The sequence below is a fragment of the Gavialis gangeticus genome, unplaced genomic scaffold, assembly GCF_001723915.1.
Source record: "Gavialis gangeticus isolate Ggan-Ray unplaced genomic scaffold, GavGan_comp1, whole genome shotgun sequence".
Classification (NCBI taxonomy): domain Eukaryota; kingdom Metazoa; phylum Chordata; order Crocodylia; family Gavialidae; genus Gavialis; species Gavialis gangeticus.
Window position 1 is genome coordinate 16,507,329 of NW_017729019.1, and position 16,154 is coordinate 16,523,482.

Here is a 16,154-nt window from a genome sequence, read left to right on the forward strand (position 1 = left end):
ATATTCCTGTTGCTCCCATCACCACAGCAAGCACTTTGGACCAGATCATCAGAGGGTCTAAGCTAGCATCTGCACAGTAGCCCAAAGAGCTGTGTCAAGTCACACCAGCCGAGTCCTTGGAGCACAGTTTTACCATTCAGAATGTGGGGTCTCTACAATGACACGTCTTTAAGTATATAGGGTGGCCATATGGGACAATGTGAAATGTCAAGTATATACGGGACCATATGGGACACGGCCCTGCCACACCCCTGCCTTTCAAGTCAGTGGGGCCGCTGCAGGCAGAAGCAGGGGTGGGACAGCATGCTGCAGCTGGTATTACTATTTGGGCAGCTAAAGGAGTTCATGACCTATTGTTCTTTGCTTCAACAGGGGTTAACAAGCCTCTCTTCTTTTTAATGTTAATTCCACTGATAAAGCTAACTTACTTTAGGGCAAATTTGCTGTCTTCTAAGTCTTCCTATTTCACTGCTCATGCTGCTCTGCCTCCCCACCCCATGCCCAGGATGCTTGTTTTAATTTTCACCCATCAGCCAGGACTGGCCTCCAAAATCCAGGACTGTCCTGGCCAAACTGGGACATAGGCTCATCCTCAGTAGACATGGCAGTATGGTGCACTACAGTGACTCTAGCAACAGGACTAGAAATTTCTTCTCCAGCGCTAGTGAATCCACTCTGCCTAATCAGAGCTTTACTATGTGTCTGAAGAGCAACGCGACCAGGTCACACATCTTCTAAACACTCAGCAACTGAGCAATACTCACAACAGGCCACTGTCTGGCAGTAGGTAGACGGCACCCACAGGTTGGAAGAACCGCTGTCGAAGAGGACGCGGAAGGTCTGCGGCGGAGTCCCGATGCTGATCTCTCCGAAGTAGTAGGTCTGCAGGACAGAGAGAGTGCATGCAAAGGTAGAGTCCAATGTGCTGTTACCTGATTGTCAATAACAATGTCCATATAACAATTTCCAATAACAGCACCACCTCTTTGGAGATGCAGTTGAGCCTCACAAACCATGAAGGAACCTACGTCCCATTGCACTTGTTTCATGCAGGGCATCTGATACCCAAACAGTGCTAGGATCCCCCCCCGCCCCCTTTCAGGCTGCATTTGATGAGAATGCCTGTGAAAACAAAACTTTCAGCTACTTCAGAATTAAAAAAAAACAACCAGCATTAGTCAAGGCCACCACCAGTAAGCTAGGTACCAAGAACCGATAGCTGCTTTTTGGCAAGTGCCAGCAGTAATTTAACGTAACAGTTATAGTAACTTTTGATAAAAATATTCCAGTCATATGCAGTCAGCTCAAATGCTGTTGAAATACCAAAGTGTTTTTGTTAACTGAATGTGGCAAGATGGACATGTCCGTCACGTTTAGCTGAGATAAACATGTGCAAGAAGAGAGAAGGGGAAGTTTAGAATGACCCTGGGACATGTCAGAGTCGACAGACCAAAGGATGCATGAATGCCTGACCTCCTAGTCCAGGGGTGAGCAATTATTTCGGGCGGAGGGCCGCTTACTGAGTTCTGGCAAGCCATCGAGGGCTGCATGACAGGCAGCCAGGGGCAGATAAATATTAATTTTCTAAATGTTTTTAGGGGCCCCGCGGGCCGGATAGAATGGCCTGGCAGGCTGCATTTTGCCCACCCCTGTCCTAGTAGGTGGTGCAATACTGTACTTCACAGCCTGAGGTTTTATTGCTTGACTCTTACACCTATATTTCTGGTTTCCAATAAACGGTTGTGGTCACCGGGCCTCTGAACGGATGGGAGGTCATAACAGGAAAACTAGGTCACCCAACAATTCAGTGGTGGAGCCAAGAACAGAACGCCGAGTCTTAGCTCTTCAAGGTTTTCCTAGGAGGAGGAACATGAAGCCACCCAGAGAACATAAAGACTTTGGTGAGTAAGTTGGGGGGGAATAAAAAGCAGTAAAGCCTCCAATCTGCCTTTTTATCAAAAAGAAATAAAACTAGAAGTTGAACTTGTTTGCCTGGTATGTTCCTTTCAATTCTTCCAAAGCAACCTGCCTCCAAAGCACCAACTATTCCAAGGAGATACGGATTTCCAAGAATGGTGAAAAAGAATCACTACTTCTTCCTTTTGACTTGTGACCATCAAGAAAAAAGAAGAAAGAAGTCATGAGACTTCTCTTACAAGTAAATAGATTGGTGAGGTAGGTGGTAGACAGGGAGGTAGACAGACAGCGAGAAGTCGGTTTTAATACTCACGTCCAAGTAATTGGTGATCGTTTCATGAGCAACATTGTATTCACTGGAGTGATACTTCCTGCCTGGATCAACTTTGTGGTGCTTCAAAAACAGATCCAACGTCCCCTTCTCCTTCATGATCTGTCGCGCCGACTTGCCTTTTTTCAGAGGGATTCTGCATGGGATGAAGGGAAGAGCTCCAGAAATCAACTGCTCAATATGTCAGGTCACCTCTTGTCAGGGGCCTTTTACTGCTTGGGGTGCTTGCACCCAAAGCACTGAAGCACATGCAGATGTTTCAAAAACTCCTAGTGTTAGCAGGATTTTTAAGGACCCTAAGGACATGGCAGAGCTGAATGCAGTAGTGCTACTGTGGGTATCACCTGGCTAAGTACCTCTATGCATTGATCATGCCACACGTGCACCGGGATACTCACCTCACTATCCCCTCCGCCGAGAGCTGGACGCAAACCAGGGCCAGGATGAGCCACTTCATGGTGCTCGGCTTCTCCAGCAACCAGCTCCTGTACAGAATGTGTTGGTCACCACTGCAAGGCTGGGCTGAAGCCTCCAATCTGGACTCCCTACTTTTATACCCAGGAACTGCCACTCCCTTTACCCGTTATCTGCTGGCGCCCAGTTTCACTTATCACCATGCTCAGCCAATGTCAATATTTTCCTTATACTCTATTTCCGGAGGAGTGCCAGAAGTTTTTTCTTCTCCTTTGTTGCGAACTGAGGTTATTGAACAATTAGCACCTTTGATAGTAAAATCCCATTACTAAGATCTGACAAGAAGCAAATTTGTGCTCAGAACAAAGGGAGTTGTTATCAAAGTGTCAGTGCACTGAAGTGTTATCTGTTACCTCCTAAATTGGCTAGGTCTTTTCCAAACAAAGGAATAGTTGCTCTTATAATGCATGGCAATTAAATGATACCATTATCCTTCTTTAAACCCAAGCTGTTAACCAGACTTTTGTCATCTAGCAGGGTCATTTCAGTTAAAGGAGAAACAAATGTGATGAAGTGTTCCTGCGATGCAACTGTGTTCATTTACAAGGAATCAAAAAAGCAGAAGATAGATTTTTCTGCTCCCAGTTCCCAGCACCACTGTAGCAAGACTTAACTAGATAGGCTCTTTAGCTACAAACAGGCATCCCATTTGTCCTGGGTTAAACAATTCTATCCCATGAAAAAGTGCAATCATCCACACATCTATATCCATTGTCCTGGGATGCATTTTCAGAAGGTTCAGGGTGTTGCAATTAAAATGGGATACTTAGGGCTTTAAGAGGATAGACATGACACTTCCATCGATATTAAGCAGAAAGGCTTTATTAATTAGAGAATGAGCTTAATAGGAAAGTGGCAGGTACTCTATTGCAATAAGCAAATAAAGCAAGCTATAATCAAGTCCAGTGTATCGCTAGCACCTCGGATCATGTGTTGCGGGGCACTGCATAGGTCATTGTTACAGAGGGCAGATCCCAAAAGATTTGTTAGCCAACCTAGACTGGTGAGGAATGTGGTAACAGGGAGAGGCAATCACTTCGAAAGGGAAAGCTATTCATAATTGATCTCGGGTTGTTAGACCCGGGATGTATTCAATACTAGAAGCAGGAGATGGGGTTAACTAAAAATTGCTGTATTTCGGGCGGTCCCAACCACAAGCTTGCATTCTTGTGCAAAAGGCACTGTTATTATGATTTAGTCATTTGAGTTTTGCACGTAGTCTGGACAAGCTCTGTGTCCAGGACAGGAGATCAGAAGTACTAACATTTAATTTCACAACATCACAAAGGGAGTCTGAATGGTTATCCCGGGATTGCATTATTGAATCAATAGCAGAAAAGTGGCAATGCATTCAGCCACTCACTAAACCCCGATTACACGGGTGATGTGCGTACACACCAATCCTAGGATATTTCTGTTCCCGGATAAACAAAGGTGCAGCTTGTCCAGACAAATGCAACATCTGTTCCTAGCCTTCTTGGATCTGTCTCACGGTCATAGGCCCAATACTTCTTGTGACACGCTGGCTTTCGACTCCATTTCTATATCTATTTTGTGGTATTTCTTGCTGCTTCCTATACACACACGCAGACTCCCGTTCCAGTTCATCCCCTTCTCTCAACTTACCACACTATAATGGAAAACATCATAGACTGCACAGCTCACTCCTACCCCAGCCTTGCACTTGGCTTCGTTTTCAGCTGAGTTACCATTATACTTTCTGAAGAAAAATACCATTTATATTGAAAAGCCACCAAAATAAAAGCTGCTGCAAGATGTTTTCTACTAGCTCTTCTCTGGGCTAAGTCAGAAACTGTCCTCCTCATTCAAAGTCACGGGGCTGGACCTGATGATCTCATGAGGTCCTTTCCAGCCCCTAACATCTTTGCTTTAGTAGGAAGAAAACCATCTTCTTAGCTCATCATAACTCAAGTGAGGTAAACAGTCAAGACAACGCTGTCATACATTTAATGGGCATGAACAGGTTGAGGTCAACCTTAGGATCCCCCCATAGTCTTTATCTCAACCTGCACACACAACAACTACAAACTGCTTCGTCTTCGCTAGGACTTTACCTTGTGACCAGCTGAATGCATGATACGAGCACACAGTCTCCTCTAGTGTCGGTGCACAGAAACAGCCAGAACTGGGTTAACGGAGATGACCTTTAACACAACCGTGATTGTATGTAGACAAGAACAAGTCATCACACCAGGTGGCTGGGTTGATCCCTTACCCCGTTATTCCAGCAAGGCTGTTAAATAAGCTGAACCCTGCCAACACCAAATGGCAAGTCATGTTTCATATCTTGTTAACCCAACTCTTCAAGGAAGGTCTAAGGTAGATATTCTAATAGTATCCCTTGGACTGGTTTGGGAGGTCTCTTCTGGATTTCCCCGTCTTCTCTTGTAGCGGCCACCAGAACATCACCGATTCAGTAACTTCCATTTGGAATTAGGCATAGTCTATCTGGATGTAGGTAGCAAACAGTTATTTCAAACGCAATTGTGTCCTTGCAGCTTAAGTACATCTGGTGCCATGTAGTAAGCATGACAGGGCAGGCAAATGTTGGAATCGTGTGACTGCAGTATAATCTACGAACAAAGTGAAAATAAAACTGTTGCCCAAGACACTGGGCCTGTGAGAAAGAGAGATGAGAATGTCTGGTGTCTTGGAGAAAAGGGATTTATTTGGGCAGAGGACTGGGACAGCTGTGTTGCGAGACTGAACGGTATATAACAGCGAAGGTACAGAATCAGAAAAACCAGGCTGCACGGGACCTGAGGAGGTCATCTAGCCCAGCCCCCTCTCTCAAGGCAGGATCATCTTCGTCTAAAATATCTTAGCCTCTGACCTGAGGATATTTGCCCATTCTCACCAGCCTTTGTGAAATGCACCTGCATTTCACCCATGGCCTGGGGAGTCAATGGGGCCTATCAGGGATAGTGTCTACCCAGCTAAATAACTGAAACTCTTCCCTATCACTTCAAACCCACCACTCTACAAGTACTTTACTGGGTAGGTGAGCTAAAAGGAGGACAAATTAGTCCATGTGAAGCTCCTGGCTGCCGCAGCTAGACTGGTTTTGGTGCACACACTAGCTTGTTTAAAGAGAGGTCAAGATCTCTCTACATGATGCCATAGTCTGCGGTGCAGACACACCCCACCTAAAGGCCCTTCTTGCCCTGTACTAAGATCAAAGAGAGGTCCAAGGACACTTCTCTGCACTGAAAATCTGAAGCCAAATGGTAGCCTTACACCCAAAGCCTCCAGGGGTGCATCAGAAATTCAGCGACATTAGACCATTTCAGCCAAAATTTCTGATTTTCCCAGCTAGCAAATTCCGAGGAGACGACGCTCTGCTGGAATCATCAGGCTGGTACTAGCCTCCATTTCACAGGGGTTAAGGAGCGGCACACAGAGGGGAAACACCTGGCCTGAGTTCACGCAGGGATTCAAGTGCTGGGGTTAGAGCAAGGGCTTGAGAGTCACGAGACACTATCTACCTTCTCTCAGCCACCAGCTTAGTAAGGGACCGGCTTTCTGCTGAAATCTCCAAACCTCATTCTCCATCTAAGGGTGCTTTGAGACCTACAGGCAAGGAGCGCGGCCTATTATCAGACCCTGACAAGGGGTGGGAAGGGAAGTTGGCCAGTTAGCAAGTACAGCCTGTAATCTGAGCACAGTTGAGGCACTGTCTTCTATACACAATGCCCCATTTAAAACGATCTGTATTTAAAACAAAATCCCTGTGGCTGGGTGAGCTGTTAATTCGCCGTGGCTCAGTACTACTGATTGGGAGAAACTCCTTGTTTCTTCCTAAGCTATGACATCAGGCGCATTTAACAGGGAAACCTACTTGACACTGAAAAAACAGATCAAACTCCAGTTGAATCGTGTTATTTTTATGCCTTTTTATTTATTTGCAGTCACCTTTGGATGAGAACCCAGAATTTCATACCACCAATTGTACAAGAGAGAGAGGCTTCAACAACAACAACAAAAAAAGGCAGAGTTCAGTGGAGAGAAATGCTCAGGACATGGCAGAGAAGCAGTCGGGACCACTATGTCACAGCACGGAGGGTCAGCGGAGAGGCGGGAAGCGGTATGGCATCGCACAGAAGAGGGTGGGTTTCATTTAGGCGGCAAGAGCGAAGCCCACCTGGTTGTTGCCCATGTCATAAACTGAGTAGTAAGACCTGAGGAAGACATCACCAAGGATCCACAGGGGCTGCCCGTTCTGGGATGGCAGGTAAGTAGGCCCAATGCCAACAACGCAGCTGCCATCTGTGCTCTGTTAGGAGGAAATAATGCCAAGTTAATGCACTTCAGGGCAGTAGCTCCGACAAGAGCCCAAACTATCCAGCACCCCGTATCAAAATGGCAGCTTGCCTCAACGCACAAAGTTGAGGCACTGTGGGTGACAGGGCAATGAGAAATGCATACCTGGATGACGTAGGCAGAGGGAGGCTGGTTCCACTGATCACAAAGGAGATGGTTGGCAGGCTATCAATGCTGTCACAGCCAACAACGTACCGTGGAAGGAAAGAGCCAGAGCAGATTAACACACGAGACCACACATCTCCGGCAAAGGTCTGCACCTCAGGCAGCTCCCAGGAACCCACGAAAGCTCTGTAGGACCGTTAGATGGAAACCAATGACTTGTGCTTCTTTTGCACCGCGAGCCACAGGAAGGCAACTGATGCTTCACAAATGTTAATCCTGCCAGCACTCTGAAGGCCCAAAGACATTTAAGTTCACGTACTCGTGGCTGGACAAACGCAAAACACTTAAATGCTTTGCCCATGGCCAATGCAGGAGTCAATGACAGGGGCAGGAACAGCCCCCAGGAGCTCAGACTCCCAAATTATAAGTCTAGATCATGCTCCTCACTCTCTAGAGCTGAGAGAAGACCCAGGAACACCTGCCTGCCAGTCCCCATCCTTACCCACTAGACCAGACTTCTTGGGTAGCACAAGCCTACCTATTAGCAATGTCCTTCTCTTCCACTTTTAAGCCTCGCCATGGGCTGCCATTCTTCCTACCTGGCCGTTGCCGCTTTGCTCAGCTCCAATAGACTCCAACAGGTTTGAGAAGACATCTCCAGGAGCAGTGAGGAGGGAAGTCCCAGTGTCCACAATGGCTTGGCAGCCATTGTTACACCAGCCAGTGGTCTGTCCATTGATGGAGAAACTAAGGAAACCAAATACAAGAGGTCTGTACATCCTCCCCATCTCTGCCACATGATGGAAAACCTGAGGGACCTGACTTGAGGACCCCAGGTTTGTGTTTTCATAGTACCTAGAGAATTCTTTAGGAAGTTTTGGGTCTCTGAGGCCACACAGACCAAACTCAGGAACCTCAGATCCCAGAGACTCAAAACCCCATCACAGCACAAGTCCCAGTCAATGGGTATAATCCCACTGACTTCAGCAGAATACAGATCAGGGCCCAGCTGCCTACAAAAGACAAGTGTAAATCACCTTACCTCTCAATCGCAATTTGCCAATAAGCCTCCTGGGTGACAGGAGTCCAGATCATCTCCCCAGTGAACAGGCTGGAGTCAACACCTCCAAAGATGAGCTCACCGCCTTGAGAGCCATCTTGCCTAATATAAGAGGAGAGAAAGTGCTTGGTTGTTTACGACAAGATCCCGAGTGCAAAACAAACTGTGTTGCAGAATGAGGTATGGAGCAAAAGTCCTCATGGTTCTTGCTCAACATGCTCAGATGCACAGATGTCTAGACACCTATGTATTCACCTAGTGAGCCAGGCACCCAGCCATACACCTAACACCAGAACTCAAAGTGAGTTGCAATGGGTGTTTCAGCAAAGCCCCAGCACTCCTTGGAGAAAACAGATGATTTTGTGATGCAAGCAGAGATGGTCCTGAGTTTTTGGGCATACTAAGCTATAACAGATTCCATCCAGGTGTGGATGCTTGGCCCCTGGCCTTCTGAGGAAATCCTATGGTGAAGCCTGGGTTTGCAGTCCATGAGCAGGGGTTAACATTGCTACCTGGCAGGACCTTTCTTGCTGGGAAGGCGGGAAGGGTGAATGACCTCATGGAGCTTCCCTTTTATTGACCAGTTGTGAATAGGAAAGGGTGCCAAACAGAATGGGTGCTTTGAAGGTGAAGGGAAGAGAAAACAAGTGATGAGCCTCCCGAGTCAGCCAGGGCCCTCCTGGAGGTGTGGGAAACCCAAGAGGCCCACACCACACCAAGAGAAACCAAAAGCAGTGCACAAGCAGTAAGGGAAGGGGAACGGTCTCCTCCGTACGGGCTCAAGTAGAAGCTGAAGAGTGGGGCATCGAGGAGGTTCTGTTGAATCAGGCCTTGCATCACGGTGGCGGCATCCCCGGCGGAGATGGCAGGGTAGGCCAGACCCAGGATCCCAACAAACCGTGCGTAGACGAAGTTAGTGCCAGGCTCCGTCTCACTCGGGCCAAACTCCTGGTCTGAGATGGCAATGGTCTGGATCTGTGGGGCAGTGGGAGGAAACAGCCATTACAACCGGACAGAGAGAGCAGGCTGCCCAATCCACCCAAGTTCAGAAGGAGAGTCCAGTGTGCGCTGAATCTAACCCTCCAAATGTCAGGGACCATCACCCCCATTATACAGATGGGGAGACAGAGGCACAGACTGCAGAAGTGATTTGCCTGGAGGTTGCACAGCAGGTCAGAGGCAGGGTTAGGATTACAACACAAACACTCTCAGGTGTCCTGCTACTTGAAAAAATAAAAGACAGGTTGCAACCCATACTCATCAAGATGAGGAGAGGAACAGATGCGTCGGCTTTGGCACTTAACAGCATGTTGTTTAAACAGAGAATTTCCCAGTAGGTCTTGGTAGCCAAAACCACATGTCCACCAGATCTCCAAGCCCTGGAAATAAGAGGCGTTTGACCACTGCATGACATAGATGTGTTACAGCATGCAGAGGCGGTTGGAGCCCCTTCTTCCAGGTTCTGCTCAGTGCCCTGGCATCTGATCTCTTCCAGCTAATGCTAAAGCGATAGTCACTCTGGCATCTCCCTGACCAACACCATTACTTACGGTGACGGTGTCGTAGCCGAAGATTCCTGTAAGGCTGCCAGTCCCGTACTGCAGAGAGAAGCTCTGGTCCTGCGTGGACTATGCGGAGGAGTTAGCAGGGTTGAACAGCAGGTGGTTGGCTGGGCAGGAGAAAAGGAACAGCGTTAAGTTTTCAGCTTGCACAAATGATGGACTCCAGCTTGAACTGAATCTGGGGCCTAGCTCTCTAATCTCCTTTGGAAACATCTCCTAACAACATACTTTGCCTTGATGTAAAGCTTTCCAGCTGAAGATCATAGAATCAGAGAAAATGAGGGTGGGAAGGGACTTCGGGGTGTCACATCTAGCCCGACACCCTGCTTAAAGCAGGACCAGCCCCAACTACTTTGTCCCAGCCAAGGCTTTGTCTCCCTTGGTCTCAAAAGCCTCCAAAGATGGAGATTCCACCACTTCCCAGGGTATCTTGTTCCAGTGCTATACTATCCTCCTCGTGAGAAAGTTTTTCTTAATATCTCATCTAAACTTCCCTTGCTGCAACTCGAGCCCATTGCTCCAGTTCTCGAGGCACCACACAGTTGGGTCTCACAGCACCTCAGAGGTAGGGCTTATCGCAGCTATTTTACAGGTTGGAGAACTGAGGTGCAGAAGGGGACACAACTCGCCTGAGGTAGCACAGTCATAACCCACACTCCTGCTCTTTAGCTGCTAGCCCTCCCTTTCCCACTCCCATCCTTCGGGGTACGCAGTGGTTTGAAAACACAGCAGGTGCCTATGCAAACCATAGGGTCCTTATGGCGATGCAGGTGCCTTGGCGCACTGTTCTGTGGCCTCACGAAGAGGCTGAGAGCATTTGAACAAGACCCCATAAAGTGCTGTCTGGCAGATTCATATGTACCAATTACTATTAGCCTTGAGCTAGGCCCAAAGAGCCAGAGTCAGAGTCACGGCCCAGGACTAAGCTGTAGTCACAGCACAAAAGGATGGTCCCTGCCCAAAATAGTCACAATCTAAGTCAATTCTTCCCCCTTACCTATCAATTTGCAGTGACACTACACAACTCTCAGCACACGGGGACTGGAAGAATGTCTATATTCTTGACTAACCCCCGGCTTCAGGCTGGCTTAGCGATTGGGATGGGCAACTGCGGTACAGAACCTCCCTCCTTGGAGAAGGCATATTCCCCCAGCCCCTTGTCTGGAGAGGTTACTCACTGCAGGCCTCGCTCTAGCAGTACACGGAAGGCCCCCGCAGGTTGGAAGAGCCCGTGTCGAAGAGAACCAGGAAGTTCTGGGGAGGGGTCCCAATGCTGATCTCACCATAGTAGGACATCTAGAGAAACAGAGATGCTCTTCTCATCACCAGTCCCCCGCTTCCTACCGCTCCCCAGACAATAGTACAACTGAGAACAGGAGATGCCTGCTGCGCGGCAAAGCTCACTTCACGCCAGCGCAGCAGCCAGAGGCCAGGTGGGGTCAGGGAGATGCTCTGCTTGCTCTTTTCCCACCCCTGCTCCTTTGCTCAAGGAACGGTCTCCTTCCCCCTCCCCGGTCCCATGGGCACCCTCCTTCCTTTCTCTCTGCTCCCTCCTCCCCCTTATTTTTGCAGCCAGGCAGATACTCACATCTACGTAGTTAGCCAGGGGTTCAGAAACAACAGAGAACTGATTGTAGTACTTGCTGGCTGGGTCATAATGGTGCGTCTGCAGGTAGTCCTTGAGCATGCCCTTGTCCCTCATCACCTCCCGCATGGACTTGAATCTTTTCAAGGGAACTCTACACAGGATAGAGACAGTGATGAAGTCAGTGGGATGGCTCTCGCCTCCCTCTTTCACTCTTCCTATTCCCACTCCCTTTCTTTCACATTCTTCAGCGCTGAGTTGTTTTGGGTGGGGGCGTCTGATCTTTTTTCCAGTGGGCTATATGATCTAGCTGGTGTATGGTCCACTACACTGGGCTGAACACTGGGCCCCTTGGGCCCTGCTGACTTCCGTGTAGCTGCAGCAGAGATGAATTTGACCCCATATCTTTCATCTTCTGGGGCAGTTGAATGTGATCTACTTGGAGGAGTGAGTGAGTAGCACAACAGAAAGCTAAAACTAGGAGAGCGTTACTTGGGAATCAATCTAGTGCTTAATTTTAGAGCCAATCCTTCACTATTGTTTCTCTGAACTCAGGGAAAACGCTAGGCCATAGAAGAGGACGCTAGTCATCCTTCCTAAAAATACACTGGCATTTGAATAGGCACCTCTCACTGCTCAAAAGGGAGGAAGGTTTATAATATGCAGGGGGATTAAATAAGTTGCTCAAGGCTGCAGGAACAGACCACCAGAGCGCCAAGGGCACAATCCAGGGGTCCCGGCCCCCGTCCAAACCAACCCCCCACACCGTTCCTACCATTCCCTCCAGCCACCGTTGCAGAAATTGCTGCCAGGCAGCTGTGGTGTCATTCTGCACTCACCTCACTATCCCCTCAGAGAGGTGGAGACACACCAGGGCAAGAATCAGCCACTTCATGGTGCTCTTCTCTGGAAGCAGTTCCCAAAGGGTCCTCGGGTCACTGCAGTTCAGTCCTGGACACGGGGCTGACATGGGACCTCTAGGATCCCTACCTATATACCCAAAAGGGCCTGCCACCCTGTCTGCTCCCTCCACCCCTGCCCGATCACACATCAGCAGCTTATCACTGGATCAATAAAACTCTGCATTCTGGCTTATCTCAAAACCAGCTGGTTTATCAGAAGGGCAAATGCCATTTTGTTTTTAAATGGCTAACGGGCCAAAATTGGATTGATAAGAAGAATCAGAACTCCTCCAAAGACCAACAGCCCACCACCATGTTTCTCTTTATCTTCCACTTATCTGGAGTTTGATAGGCCTATTGACAGTTTTCCCTAAAGGTAAAGGGAAGAAAAGTTTGATCACACGTGGCAGTCGGGTACAAATGGAAAGACTAACATGTTTTGTAGTCATTTGTCTGATCTGCATTGTTTCCAGTTCCAATTTCTGCCTGCAACACTGCAAGAGCTACATGCATCCAAGGTTATGGAACGTCCTAAAGAAACAAAAACACGCTGGTTTGGGCTGAACGTTGCAGGGAGAACTCGGCACCATAGTGGTGCTCTGTACACTTGGGAAGGCACAAATATCCCCATAGGAGACCTCTTATTTAAACAAAGGGTGAAATTTAGGGAAGGATTTTTATAACCCACATTGTGCCCGTGACCACATGCTTAGCTTGCACTTGCAACTGGTGTGCACAACCAATTCTTTTCACATAGACACAGTAAAAGTCGTACTAGTGGGGCAAGGGAAGTGCCTATAATAAAGGAGGTGAAAATATCACGTCCAAAAGGCCATCTGTGTAAAATGGCCATCTGCACCAAATTTCTTGGCCTATTAGGAGGTGCAAAAATAACTTATAGCCTCACTTTGCCCTGTAGTTACACTAGGCAGGAGAAATGGACATGAAAAATTGCAGTTAAAAATCAGTTTATTCCAGGCCTCGCAAACACCAAAATGCCTTAATTGTAGTCATGCGGTTATTGCTGGTACCTGGTGACGTGACAAAACAGAGCTGCAATTCCATTTCTTAACACATTTTAACCCAGAAGATCTCGGGCTGGCAACATATTACCAATATGTACTGTTCACCTCAACTCTATCTGACCACAGTGACTTTTGTCAGAGAATTAATTACTTATCTGGACTTTGTGCACTGGCATCAGGGGAAGACAGCCCAAGTCACAAGCACTTGTCACTCTCTGTTGGATCTACAAGGGATGCTCCAGTAGTGGCCTTGCTCACTACTTGCAGAACGAAGCCCTCGGTGTATGGAACAGGTCACTAAGGACAGGAACAGCAAAAGCTTTTGTGTCACATCTACTTCAACTCCTTGCCCATCCCCTAAAATGACCATATCAACAACTAGCTCCTATCAAAATCCCCATACAGTTCATCCAGCTATTTATAGTCATTGCTTCAGCTAACCTAGACTCTTAGTAGTTGCCAAGGTGAGATTTCCAGAGATAGGATTAGAAAAACAAGGCTGGAAGGGACCTCAGGAGGTCACCTAGTCTGACCCCCTGCCCAAGGCAGGATCATCTAAACCATCTCAACCAAGCAGGTCTTGTCTAACCTGCTTCTAGAAAAAACTTCCAGTGATTCCAGGTAATCCTTCCTGGTATTTAACCAAAGATATACTGAAAAAAAAGTCCTTTCTAATATTCAAAATTTCCCTTTTTGTAATTTAAGCCCATTACTTCTTATTCTGTCCCCAGTAAACCATTTTAATTCAATCCTCCTCAGAGGAGGAGGCTGTAATTCCTTAGCTGATTAGTGAGAACACCATGGAATCAATACCTCATTTGAGGGGGAAACCTTTGTACTTTTAATCTGAATGTGAAGGGGTTTGCCATTTTCAGAGGCTTCTCTGCCTTTTCCCGTTGCTGGTTGGGTCAAAGGGAGACTTGGGTGCATCCTTGTGACCAGTTGCAGTGGATGTCCCTGCCCTGCAAAAACATCCCACAGAAGATTCGTGGATTCTAAGAGAAGAAGGGACAACTACGATCCTCTCTTCTGAGCTTCCTTATATCACAGGATAGAAAACCATGCATCAAACTCAGAATTCAGGATCAAGCCATCAGTGTCCAACAGCATACCTGCCTCTAGCAGATAGCCACCATCTGTCTCAGTCTCTTTTAATCCTTTGCAACACTTTCATAGCATTGCAAACCAATAAAGCCTCACTGACTTATTTCCTTTACAATCTCTTCTACAGAAGAGTAAAGGCTTCAGCGTCTCCTCATACATAACCAAGGCTGTAGACTTCAGGGTGGTTTAGATGCACATTCATCTTGGTATGTGGGAGGGAGAGGGAAGACCTTAAGTATGTGGTACTCCTCTGCCTCTCCACCCCCAAACTATCCCCGCCTAAGGTCCTGGCAGGTCCCAGTCTAGACACAAGCCACATGGCAGAAGCTCTGTCTTCCGGAATGTAATTATGAAAAAGGCATGTATAAAATTCATGTGATCCAGGGGAACGGCAGGACTGGGTCATCCTGTAGGCTTCAATTACAGAGAAGCCAGAAGAACATTATAGAGGGAAGAGAGATTAGTTGAACCCCATCGACTTCCCCACATACATACAGATCAGAATCAGGTTTGCAGCATTCACCTCTCCTTCAAGCTTTGCAAGCACAGAAGGAAAGATGCAGGTGTCTGGTTGTATCAGTCGATGGGGCAAGAAGTATAACCATCACCATGCCGGTGCAGGGCTGTGGTCTGTCCAGTTCAGTACCCTGCAGGCACTGCCAGAAGTTAAGCTACTGGGAAATTATGAGTTAACTTCCTCCTAAAGGAGGTTTACTCCTGATCCTTGGCAAGTCCATCCTGAAGCATCAGGAATTATAGCTGTCAAGTATTCAAACCTATGACACACATAGACCTTCTCCTCACCAATGTTAATGTTGAACCCTTTGTGAAATCCAGCCAAAATGTCCAGGTACAACAATCCTGCAAGGGCAAGGTGTCCCACAGGTTAATTATGTCCTAGGCAAAGAGTATGTCTTGTGTTTGTTCTGAAATATCGGACATTGATTTGCTGGTCTATTATAAGAGAGGGCACTGGAGTAAATAAGAATTTGCCCTCTTTGCAGCAAATTCACTATTTAAATCTACTTCTATCCCATCCCCTCCTACTCATCGCCAAAACAGGCTACCTCAGTTAACTCCTACGGAAGTCCTTCCAGAAATCACCATTCTAGCAATGATCTCCCCCCCCCCTCCACCCCTTATACCTGGTATTTTTCTGAAAAAGGTCAAACTACCGGGATGAGGAGAGTCTCAACTTTCATTTAAAATAATTTCTAACCTTTGTGTTTGCAGAGAAAAGCTGGAAAATATGAAGCAGGAAGGCTCAAAAACCAGAAGGCAAATAACAAGCACCCAAACTTTTATTAGGTTGCAAAAGTATTTTAAGTCATTTCATGATCTGAGGCTGGAGAGGATTTCTGAACATTTGGAGGTGGCAGAACTTTGTGTGCTGAGGGGCAGACATCCTTCAGCCCATTTCACAGATGATAAGCTCAAACAAGCTCTGTTTATAAGTAGCTGGAAGCCAAATACATCTAAGCCAGTAAACACTTTCTTCATCATGCCCTTTTCTCCATCTACTCCCACCGTACCCTTCATGCTCCCTTCACTGGTGCCCATGCTGGTGGGGACAGTCTCCATGAACCGAGGACCTCCATGGTCTCTTCCCAACTTCAACAACTGCTTTGCACCTCCTTATGTTTGAACCAGTGACGCCCCCTCCCCTCCAACCCATGATTTAAATGCATCCAGGCTGGAACCAGCATTTGGATTCTATAAAGCATCCTCAATAAACACCATAAGCAACT

General features: G+C 47.4%; 2 protein-coding genes across 2 annotated transcripts in view; both read right to left on the reverse strand.

The window, feature by feature from the left end:
• LOC109295384 (gastricsin-like) overlaps nt 1-2,749 on the reverse strand; it is a 12,551-nt gene extending 9,802 nt beyond the window's left edge. Inside the window, exons 1-3 of the mRNA XM_019514230.1 lie at nt 2,647-2,749; nt 2,231-2,384; nt 765-882 (exon numbers count right to left, since the gene is read on the reverse strand). Coding sequence (XP_019369775.1) covers nt 765-882; nt 2,231-2,384; nt 2,647-2,705 — 331 coding nt within the window. The 5' untranslated portion in view covers nt 2,706-2,749. The remainder of the gene's footprint in view (nt 1-764; nt 883-2,230; nt 2,385-2,646) is intronic.
• Nucleotides 2,750-6,636: 3,887 nt separating this feature from the next.
• On the reverse strand, nt 6,637-15,650 carry PGC (progastricsin). The gene is given in 9 exon segments (XM_019514231.1): nt 6,637-7,016; nt 7,153-7,258; nt 7,769-7,915; nt 8,211-8,330; nt 9,004-9,203; nt 9,779-9,897; nt 10,969-11,086; nt 11,379-11,529; nt 12,215-15,650. Coding segments are annotated over 9 exon segments (1,329 nt in total). The 5' UTR covers nt 12,427-15,650; the 3' UTR covers nt 6,637-6,860.
• Nucleotides 15,651-16,154: the final 504 nt, after the last annotated feature.